At 35.3% G+C, this 11,876-nt stretch overlaps 1 protein-coding gene across 1 annotated transcript in view; it reads right to left on the bottom strand.

The window, feature by feature from the left end:
- Positions 1 to 11,407, bottom strand: part of IFT57 (intraflagellar transport 57) — a 52,082-nt gene extending 40,675 nt beyond the window's left edge. The window contains exons 1-5 of the mRNA XM_042954755.1: positions 11,079 to 11,407; positions 8,437 to 8,599; positions 7,495 to 7,613; positions 5,017 to 5,107; positions 701 to 769 (exon numbers count right to left, since the gene is read on the bottom strand). Coding sequence (XP_042810689.1) covers positions 701 to 769; positions 5,017 to 5,107; positions 7,495 to 7,613; positions 8,437 to 8,599; positions 11,079 to 11,290 — 654 coding nt within the window. The 5' untranslated portion in view covers positions 11,291 to 11,407. The remainder of the gene's footprint in view (positions 1 to 700; positions 770 to 5,016; positions 5,108 to 7,494; positions 7,614 to 8,436; positions 8,600 to 11,078) is intronic.
- Between the last annotated feature and the right edge of the window lie 469 nt (positions 11,408 to 11,876).

The raw sequence follows: 11,876 nt of genomic DNA on the forward strand, positions 1-11,876 counted from the left end.
GTGGTTAAGCCTCTGACTTTAGCTCAGGTCATGATCTCTTGGTTTGTGAGTTCAAGCCCTGCATCAGGCTCTGTGCTGACAGCTCAGAGCCTGGAGCCTGCTTCGGACTGTGTCTCCCTCTCTCTCTGCCCCTCCCCTGATTGTGCTCTGTCTCTCACTTCTCTCAAAAATAAACATTAAAAATAATTTTTTTAAAAAAAGGAAACATTTCATTGAGTGGGTTCTCATTTATAGACTACATTTATTTCCTAATTAACATAAGCCTACACTGACTTAAAGCAAGGTCTAACTACTTTATCCATATACCAGTCTTAAAATAATCCATTTTAATTTCAAAGAATTACCATTTAAGTATTTTCCTATAATCAAGACCATTCAATACTAGTCAATTAGAATGGAAAATAACTTGAAATCAAATAATGTCTTTCTATAATAAAAATGACAAATGAGTTATTTTCAGTTTATATGAGAAGCAGTATGTGGATTTTCCATGGTACAGATTAGAGGCTGTCTCACTCGACCCTCCAGATTTTTTATTTGCTATAATTATAACATTTTATATATAGGAAACAACTTTTGAGAGCTACTTTTCACATCATGCACAAAACAATGGCAAACAATGGTTTCTACTTGTTTCAACTTTCAGCAGAACAAGTATACTGACTGCTTGTTGGTCCTGTGTGTATTCCATGTAACTTACCAAGCGATATGTCTGGGCCTTCAAAACGTTGAGATCAATAAAGTTTTCTTCATTGTCTGTCTCCTCTTCCTTAGAAAAATAAGAGTTTTAAAAGTTAATAATTATAAAAAGTTACAATTTAAAAAATTTATTTCCAGTTTTTACATACACAATATACTAAGCTCAATATAAAGACCAATGCAGGAAAGGGTATTTAAAAGCCTGGTAGTGTGTGTAAACTAGGGCATAATGTTATTAACAGGTCATCTGTTTTTAGAGGTTTTAATGGTGTCTTTTACAACAGGGCCTTTTTATAGTTACTGAAAAAAGAAAAACAAGGAAGAAGGAAGAGCCATTACTATAAAACTAGGGATAAATAAGCATAAGAATAAGAAACAGTACAGAGTGGTATATATGAAATAGAAAGATAATGGAAGGAGTTAATGTCAATTTTGAGTAACATGACTAAAATGGACAAAAATGAAGTTGACAGACACAGAATATTCTCACCTGCACTGTGGACCAATCCCATTAATTCATATTTTTGACATCTCATCTCTTATATGTTCAAGTTTAATAAATTACTAAGTTTAGTCATTAGTACTCTTTGGCCCATGGGCCCTAGGTCTATTTAAAGATATTAAAATATTAAACCTATTTAAAGATATAAATATATATTTGAGATACTAACCTTGTATCTTAGATATTAACTATCTTAAAGGATAGTTGATGTAGATTCAAAGTTGGTTCTGACCCCTGGGCCAATTGGTGTGGGCAGTAGGGTCAGAAGTGACCCTTTGAGAGGCAATCCCCTCCCCAATATACAGTAAATATGAAGTCTTGAGCAGGTTCTAAAGCATGAAGGTCAAAAAATTAGCTCCCCTTTCTCTTCAAATGTCTCTGTGGTGATAAGTGACATAGCAGGTGAAACAAATTTAACAATAACCCAGGCTTAAGGACGTGGTAATACAGCAAATGGAGCTTGGTCCTCAAAGGAAAAAATTATTTGTTGGACACTTCCACACATACAGTGATCTTTAAGAATTTAGAAGGATGTAAGACAGTGGTTCTCAAAATGTGGTTCTGAGACCACAGCATCAGCATCACCTGGGAACTTGTTAGGATGCAAATTCTAAGGTCCCATCCCAGATCACTCTGAAACTCTGGGGGGTGGGGCCACTAAGGTAAGTTATGAGAACTATGCTAATCTTTGGGGAACTGGAAAGATTTTTGTAAAATATGAACCAATGTAAATGCAGAGTATAAATAGACTCAACTGACATTTACTTTTTTATGTTTACATTTTTTTACATTTACATTTTTAGGGAGGAGGAGCAGTGGAGCATAGAGGTGTACACAAAATTGATGTAACTGTTTACATCTTAAATCTTAACCATAAATGCAGATGCACACCTTTGAGACGCGGCTCAGTTTATTCTGTGTTTGCACTAATGATGACCTACTTAACAACGAGAGTAAATGACTGAAACGCCAATGACTTGATGTCCATGGGAGAAGAGACAAGTTTATTATGCTTTTACAATAACCTAATCAGTACAGTTTACATAGGGGATCAATAAATACTTGTTGAATTAGTACTGGATTAAACACTAATAGGCAAAAAGCTTTAATAGTAGGCAGTCAAAAAAAAGATTTGTTACTAAATATTATTAAGACAGTATTCAAAAGCAATTTGAATATAAACAGACTTACCAAAAAAGCTTTAAAATAAATGGAGTATTCTGATTTTGGTTATTTAGAAGACACTGAACAATTTCCTACTGTTTCTTTGCTTAGCATATACCCTTTTACTTCTCTAACTGCCAATTACTAAGTATATGATTATATACAGCAGGTAAAAATATTGTTTTGTGACCAATACTTGTTTTACCTTTTTAACAGTTATCAGTGTGTCCTACCTTGATATGACAAGTCTAAAACTGAAGGATTCTAGTTTCTAGATGATTATAGAAGAATTTTACTCTGTCAGAAATTAATCTTTTCCATCCTTGAGCCACCTCAAACTCTGGCAACAAAATAATGTAACATCCCACTGTCCAAATGCTTTTTAGCACTGATCTCCTTAACAAAAGGAATGGGAGAGGTAACTGAGGGCTCCTTAGAATATGATAAGAAAAAGAAAGAAAGAAAGAAAGAAAGAAAGAAAGAAAGAAAGAAAGAAAGAAAGAAAGAAAGAGAAAGAGAGAGAGAAAGAGAGAAAGAGAGAAAGAGAAAGAAAGGGAAAAAGAAAGAAAGAAAAAAGGAAAAAATTCAAGAGACTTGACATAAGGGAACTAACTAACAGCCTCAGGCCTTTGAAGAAGGCCTTCAGTTTGGTCTTATGACAGTAGAAGGACTTTACCTTATAGTTGGGAAGAAATGTGCAAAGAGGCTGCTTTCTAGTTTGTATCTCTAATTTACATACCTAATGATGCTGCTTTGGACTTCAAAGGGTTCTCAGAAAAAAATCAGCTATAATTTCTACAAGTTACACAGCAATTTACTGACAGCTGATTTGGTAGTCAAATATTTAATGAATATCCACTTTGCACCAAGCACTGTACAATAACGTAGAGGTACAAAAAAAGTGTAAATTTGGTTTCCACCTTCAGAGCTTTCTTTCTGGCTAGTAGGTTTTTGTACCTTTTTTTTTTCCCCTGACTGGCAGGTTTCAGTTATGTCTCTGAAGCTAAAAGTTGATGCGCTAGGACCAGGTTTCTGTTCATAAACCATTAACTAATAAACAGTTACTAAAAAGACAAGATGAGGAAAATACCTGAGTAAAATTAATGAGGTGAACAATTGGCAATATGTGAGAACTTAACGTTCTCTGGGCCTGAATGAAAAGATCTATTACACAAGAAAAAAGTCTAAACTCCTTAAAAATGGCGAAAATGATCTGGACTTGGTCTATCTTCCTTGTTAATCTTATCTCACACACACACACACACACACACACACACACACACACACACCCCGCCTCATTTAGGGTATCTGGCCCCAGTGGTCTTTTCTCAGATCCTTGATCAAGCTAAGCTCCTTCCTGCCTCAGAGCCTTTGTACATACAGTTCCACCAGCGTCTTGCTCAATAGGTGCTCAATAAAACACATGCAGAATGAATATACATTTACCTTAATTTTTTAAATGTGTCATATTTAAAAAGATATCTATTAAATTCATTAGTTTTACAATGGTCTTTTTCCTTCTGTAAATAACAGAATGATCTTTTTTATATTTACAGTTTAAAATATTTATGCTCTGATAAGACACATTAAAAACTTTGATAATACAAAGAAGCACAGAAAAGAAAATAATCATCCATAATCTTTCTATCCATATGTAACTAATGTTGACATATTGTTATTTTTTCTTTTTTTGTATATTTTACATACTTGAATTTATGCATACAGCATAAGTTATCCCTATGTCAATAACATTTCTTTGTAAACAATCTTAATGGCTATACAATATTCTACTATTTGGATATAGTCTAATTTATTTAATGGTTATTTTCAGCATTTGCTATAAAATGATGCAGTGATTAATATCTTTGTAGTATATAATCACATAATAAATTAAGCTGAAATAATAGAATATACTTATTATCTACTTATTTAAAAATTCACCTTGAAAATGTAATTGGTTTATGACAGTAAAGTACACTTTAAAAAAGGGTTTTTTCCTGCTATTTCAATTTCAGATCACATTATACTTCCTAAAACACCATGGTCAATCCATCTCTGGTTATGAGAAAGTCTTCTTTGTCTCTACCATGTTAGTTGTCTAATCTGTTATAGACTTGATTATTTAGTTTCAGAATATAAATAGAATGTTAAGAATGGTAAAGGCCAAGATACTGCCCAACAATTTAAATAATGTTGGTATTTATAAGTATTTTTAAAAATTCCTAACGGGTGGTACTTATTCTAATTTTAGAAGCATACAGAAGTCCCTGAGAAATGAATACTGTTCTTATGAAGCAGAATATATTAATCCTAAATACTACTGTTCTTTTTAAGTTCTTTATTATTTATAGCCTATTTAAAATCAAGAATGGTTGCTAATAAAATGGTTACTCATATAACTAGCAGTTCACTATTTCCTGTCTATAGTTTAAGAACCTTGACTATAATTCAGACCTCAGTCATTAGAAACCATGAGCATTAACTTAACCAAAAGCCTAAACAACTGATACTGGGTACACTATTTAAAAGCTTTTCTTCTCTAGAAACAATGAAACAAAATATATTCCTGAAAATGGAAATCTGGGGGAATTAAGGGAAGGGAAAGAAATCCAAAACAAAAACAAAAACAAAAAGTTCAGCAACACACATACCACAAATTCTTCATCCACTTTATTTAATGTTAATTCTGCATCATCTTCTGGGACAGTTTCTTCTTCTAATTCTTCCACTGGGTATGTTGGTCTAAAATAATAAAGCTTAGTATGAGAGGAGAGTTAAAAACAAAGCATTTTAGCATGACAAAAAGGTATAATGTGAATATTAAGAATCCCTTCTACACCAGATATTATCCTTTTCTACCTGCCTTCCATAATCACCATTACATGTTTGATGTACTCTTTTTGAAACTTTCTACATAAAGAAGCAAAAATGTTTCTCTCCAAATTTAAAGAATAAATTTACACAATTAGGATGGTAACATGCATATAGTTACCCAATATACTTTTTTCACTTACTAATATACCACATTTAAGTACATATACATTTTTCTCTCCCCCCCACCCCCCGGCACTGTATTCCATTGAACTGTTAAATAGTACCATAACTAATTTAATTAGCAACTATGGATGAACATTGAGGTGGTTTCTGGTTTTTTTTACTAAACAATTTTACAAAGATCATCCTTGTACATTTATCTTTATGTCTATCAATTACAATTAATTTATACCAGTAAAACGAATAGCTGGGTCAACAACTTTGTACATTGTATTGTTTTGACGTATATCACCAAAAACCAACTTCCAAAATGTTACCCTACTTCACATTCCCAAAAACAGTGACTCCATTTCCACATGTTCACCAATATTGTAAATAAATGTTAATCTTTGCCAATCATATACATGAAAAATCTCTCTTGTTTTATTGCATTTCTTTCACAGGAGAATGATTGAACACTTTTTCATGGTTTAATCAGTTATTGGTGTTTCTTTTCCAGTGAAATGTCTATTTATGCCCTTTGCCCTTTTGTATGTTAAGAAAATGGGTGCTTTGCTTAACTTGTGTTAAAACTATTTTTTCCAGTCTATTACTTATATAATCTTGGCCATTCAGGATTTTTACAATTCTTGTTACATAGACTTGGCAACCTCTTCTTGCATGGATCCTAGCTTTTCCCTCACATGACACATCTCAACCACCTTTGACTTTTTAGTACTCCTACAGTTTCATTTTTCACATTTACACCTTTCATCAATCTGAAATTTATTTTGATGGAATAAGAAAGGCTCCAGCTTATTTCCAAAATCTAATCAGTGGTCCTAATACTAAGTATTGAACAATCATTTCTCCATCAAGATTAGTGACATGTATTTCCCATATTAAAAATACCCAAAAGTACTTAGGTTTATTTCTGGAAACTTATTTTAAAAATCTATACCTCAGACAGGTTAACAAAATATAAAAATCAACATTTAAAAAATAAATTTCCTATTTTTTTATTAATTAGAATTAGATAATGTCTAAAAGGCAATGTTCTTCTAGGATTTGTTTTGACATATTTAATAAGTAAAATAGTCATCTATAAATATGTAACTTCTATGTAAACTACACATTACATAGCTGACATATTCTCTGATGCCTATTTTCAATATTTTCCCCTCTTTTCCCTCCCCATATATTTACAGTCCTTATAAATTATCAAAATCACAATACGTGGCCAAGAATTAGATATGCCTACAAATAAAGGAAGTACAAAACTGAATAATGGTTGAGAAACGGATCACTTCAGGTGAATTTAGAACACATTGGACAATAAAATTAATAATATTTAAAAATGCCAAATGGAGTATCACATCTCATAACTTTTCTTGGAGTCCAATAAAGAAGTAATCTGAATCATATAGTTATTCCTTATACCGCACTAACTCATAATATTTAGGTTGAAGCATAAAATTGCCATTTTTTAGTTCATTAGTAGATGAATATTAGTTATTTCATATGGTTTAAAATGCTGTGAGCATCTGTGATATACAAAGTGCTATGCTAACTGCTATACAGTATATATGAAGAGTTTATAGTTTCTGGCAAGAAAGCCTGACCTGAAAACAAATGAGTTTAAAACCAAGGGATAAATATGATCATAGAAATATAAACAACACATCACTGTCAAGTCAGAGAAAGAAACAATAAACAAGATCTAAGAGAATGTCAGGTGGCTTCTTCAGATGGCTATTATTCTTGGCCAGTATCTATAAAAAAAGGGAAAATCCCATTTTAAAGTACTATATTAATTTCCATTTTTTCCTTAAATCTACAGCTATCAGTTACCACCATGTATATTCCATCTTTGTGTATATAAATAAAGAGACCTTGAAAAAATTTCCTACATTGACGAAGATATTCATTTACAGTTGAACCTTTAATAATTATTTAAATTTGAATTGGGCAAGAGCATGATAAAATCAGATATTCCAGTTTTGTCTATACACAGACATTTTTAATCACTTGTGGCATTTTCAGTTTAGAATAGTCAAGAGGAAGTACTCCCTGTCAGTTCAATTAAACAGCTCTGAACCCACAGAGGAAAAAGCTATCCACATAAAATTACCATTGTCAGGTTGGGTAATTTTTACCTTTTCCAGGTGAAACCAATATATTTTAATGCTTCTTCAGCTAGACAGTCAAGAACATAGCATATATGTTCTCCAAATCCTGACTTTAATTTTGAAGGAGGAAAATCTGCAGTTCTACCCTGAAATACAAAAGATATACAGTGTCTTATTTGTTATTTATATTCCATATGTCAAAATATTTTAAGCAAAGTACTCCTGAAAAAGTGTATTGCTTCTCTATTTCTCAAATATGGTTTAAAATAATGAACTATATTGCTTCTTAGAAGTCCATCTTTTCTATCCATTGATACATACACTAAAGGAAAATGAGGATGTTTTATTGTCAAAGGTATCAAATTGAAAGGCAATAACCCCATGACAGAACAAGTAACTGATCCTATTAGGGTGAAAAAACAAAAACAAAAACAAAAAAAACAGTAAAGCTACTAGCTTGGTATCCTATCATTAAACAACCATAGGAAGGACAGAGTGAATCACTTGTCAAAAGTTAATAACATGTATACCAAAAGTTCTTACTGAATGCCCCCCAGGAAAAGTCAGAAATGAAAAGTACAACCAACCGCTATCATGGTCTATTAAATCAAAGTTCCCTTTCAAAATACAATGTTTCAGCTTCCTACTAGCATTTTTTAGAAGGAGAACTAAGTATCCATAAATTTACCTCTGAGACATAACAAGATTAAGAAAAATATTATTACTTTGGGCTACAAAGAGTACATTGAACATTTTTAGAAGTGGCATTAATATTATAATACCAACCATTCTGAGGTTTTATCTGAAAAAAACCCAAATATAATTTTACATACGTATGTATTGGGTGTGTATAGATATTGTTATTCATAGACAATTCATCTAAAAGGGTAGCATCTATGTTGTTGAATTACCAATATTAAAATTCATAACTTGACAACATTCTGAAAGAAGACAGTTATTTACACTTACAAAGGATCGAAGCTCAGATAATATGTTAGATATAGTTGCATTAGGGTCATCATATTCTTGAGGTTGCTCAAAGGGGCGTCCTGCTTTGTTAATCAACCAAGCAGCAAGAGTGCAAAACATGTAGAACTGTTCACCAGGGTTGGTAGGCAGTGCAAAATAGTGTCTGTTTCAAAACAAGGGGGGAGGATGGAATATGAAATATTTTAATGGCTTTAATTTTAATTTAACATTTTTAAATTTAAAAAAAATCTGCAATTCACCCTTTGAAGTTTCCAGTAATCCACAACACTCATATTAAAGTTTTTAATCAACAGGACTAGGGTAATTACTACTGTACACAAAATATTAGATCAAAGAACTTACACTCAAGTAAATGCAGGGCATGTTAAAAAACTGATCATGTACAACTTTTGCCAAAATCATTTATGTCAGGAATAATTAATAAGAGAGTACCTCTTGAAAATGGTAATTTGGAATTAAAGAGAATTTCAGAGTTTAACAAAAGACCTTTATGATTATTCACTATGCATTTTTACATATTTTACAATGTCCCTGGTATCTTTACATACTGTTCCTAACCTATCGGGTATGTTAAACAGTTGTTCTCATCTTGGCTGCATAGCTGAATCCCCTGAGGAGCTCCTCAAACTATAGCTACTGGACCAAGCATTGCTTATTCCCTCATGAATTAAATCAGAACTTCTGGGAGTAGAGCCCCAGTACAAGTATGTTCCAAAAGCTTCGTATATGGTTTTGAGATGCAGCCAGCCTCAATAACCACTAAGTAGCATATCCACAGTCTAACAAACATTTATTGACTTTTGCTAAATCCCTTAGCCTACTAAAAACAGTCCTAGGAAGATCAATATGATTTATACTTAAATAGGTTAAGAATAAAACTTGCTAACAGCATTTGAGTCAGCTGATCAACGATCTAATTTTGCCCTTTTATGTGCAGTTATTGCCATTATGTTCATAACTGTATTTATAGCTATTATAACTATTTTAAATAAGAATCAGCAGTCTACTCTTTCATGTTTTCCAAAGTTTGTCCTGCAGGGTAAGTGTAAATGTTTTGAAAGGTAAGAGATGGCTGGGAAGAAAAAGGTAATGAAGTTCTTCCAGGTATATGTTCACAACCCCTTCAAAGTACCCACTGCTAAAAATTCATCTTTTCCTTACTGGCTGATGACAACTCCATGACACAGGACTGGATACTGAAAGATCCTCCAGACCTAGTAGAGCGGTTTGCAAACTTTAGCATGCATCAGAATCACCTGAAAAGCTTGTTAAACACAGACTTCTAGGCTCCACCCCTAAAATTTCTGATACAGTAGACCAGGGAAAGGGCCCGTGGAACTGCACTTCTATTAAGTTCCCAAGTGATACTGCTTTTGGTCTGATGACCACACTCTTGAGAACCATTAAATTAGGATATTGCCACTCAAATCCATGATTCAAAATATCCTGCTGAACTCCTGAGGAAATAGTACTGAGGTTATATCACTAGAGCCTTAAAGCCATTTTCTTTTAGTTTGAAAAATATACTTGGGGGAAAAAATGCATTTTTATCATAGAAAATGTTGGTTATTTATATTATCCTGTTTAATTCATTTATGTAATAACTCTCAATCTCACAATTTCTATCATGGATCAAGGAACACTACTTTTTCCTCTAACTTTTATTATAGACCGACTTAGCAATATGGGCAGTTTACATAGAGCCTACATATCTTAAAATTCAAGCTATTGGAAGAGATCGACTAATGAGATCAAAACTGTCATGGGAAATTATTTTAGCCAAGCTATACCCATTCAAAGAAATCACTACAGATTTTTAATCTAAATTGCACTTTACACAATAAACAAATCTAAGTATTAGCTTATTTATCTGACTATCACTAAGCTACACTAACTGGAAGAGAAAGTGCTAGCTGTGCATTACCCTCAACAACTAATGGCATTGACTTCGGGATATGATGGACTGTTCCCCACCAGAACAAGGGCAGAATTTTAGGTTGTACGATAGACACAGTTCCAGTAGCTGTCGTTTCATTTGTCTTTTCCACTTCTTAGTTTCTGAGAGTACTGTTACTGCAAAGGCAGGAGTCTTTTAAACCATAACAATTAATCAACAAGTTTACTTACTGCATATAAAGTCGAGCAAGGTCCTAGGTACCCGCAGTTAACCACTTGTAGAGACAAATTATCTCAGAGGAAAACAAAAACTAGAAGCAGCTAAAGTGATATTCATCTTTGGGAAAGAGATTATGGGTGATTTCAGTATTTTTTTTCTACACCCTTTCTTGTGTTTTTTTGAGTCCTCTACAATAGGTTCTTTTACAACTTTTATAATCAGAAAGAACAGTTTGCATTTTGTGGAGGTGCGTGGGTGCTTTAAAGTCTAGGAAAGCCGTCTTCCAGTCTTTTCTGCGTTTCTGAAACTTTACTCTCTCTAAAAAACACCAAGTCTCAACTCTGTGAACTCCGTGGCCTCTGTCGCCAAGTTCGGGGGGAAGTGCCCCTTCCTGCCTAGGAAGATGGAGGCAAGTGCAACTCGCATTCAAGGTTCCCCAGAAGGCGGAGGAGGCATCTCCCCGGGCCTGGCCGGCTCCCAGGCGCTGGAGAACGAGGGCACCCACCTGGACGGGGGCTTCAGGTTGTTCTTCCGGAGGAGTTCCTCCTCGTAGTGGAGTAGCTTCAGCTTCTCCACCAGGTCCTCCATCACCACGAACATGTGGTAGGCCGCACCAGGCCCCCGCTCCACGACCACCTCCCCGGCCCCTTCGCCGCGGGACCGAGACACCCCATCCTCCAAACCTGAGGGTGTGACCACTGCCGTCGCAGCCGCCATCACAGAGCAGGCAGAAAGAGCCCCGCGTGGGCTTCGGCCCACAGACCTCGGCCGCCTGAGCCGCCTGCGTTGCCGCAGACGGGACCGCCGCGACCGGTTACCAAGCGACCGCCGAGCAACCCGTCTCCAGGGAAACTAGACTCCGCCTCCTTCCCGCCCTGTTTTCTTCTAAATTCCCTCCAACCAGGGCGGGCTTTCTGGATGACGTCACGCCGGGACAGCGCCCCGAGCCTCTGGGGAGGAGATGGCTGAGAGGCAGTCCCGCCCCTCGTGGGGGCGTGGCCTCCCCCCCCCCCCCCCCGCCCGTCGGGTGCACGCCTCCTGGCAAAGGAGGGGCGGAGCGCATTTGTGCTGAGATCTCCCTGTAGCTCTTAGCTGGCTGGGAGCTGGTTGGGCCTGCTGGTTAAGGACCGCTGCCCCGCGGGCGTCTGAGTTAGCCACGGGTAGCCTTGAAAAAAATCAAACAGAAAGGAAGACGTGCACTGTTGAAGGCTAAGGTAGCCCACGACTATGATTTGCTTTTTCTTCTCAAAATTGGAAGTTTTCGAAGTTGCAACAATAGTGTCGTAGGTTTCCCTTCATCTCA

Source organism: Panthera leo, chromosome C2 (genome assembly GCF_018350215.1).
Source record: "Panthera leo isolate Ple1 chromosome C2, P.leo_Ple1_pat1.1, whole genome shotgun sequence".
In the NCBI taxonomy this organism is placed as follows: domain Eukaryota; kingdom Metazoa; phylum Chordata; class Mammalia; order Carnivora; family Felidae; genus Panthera; species Panthera leo.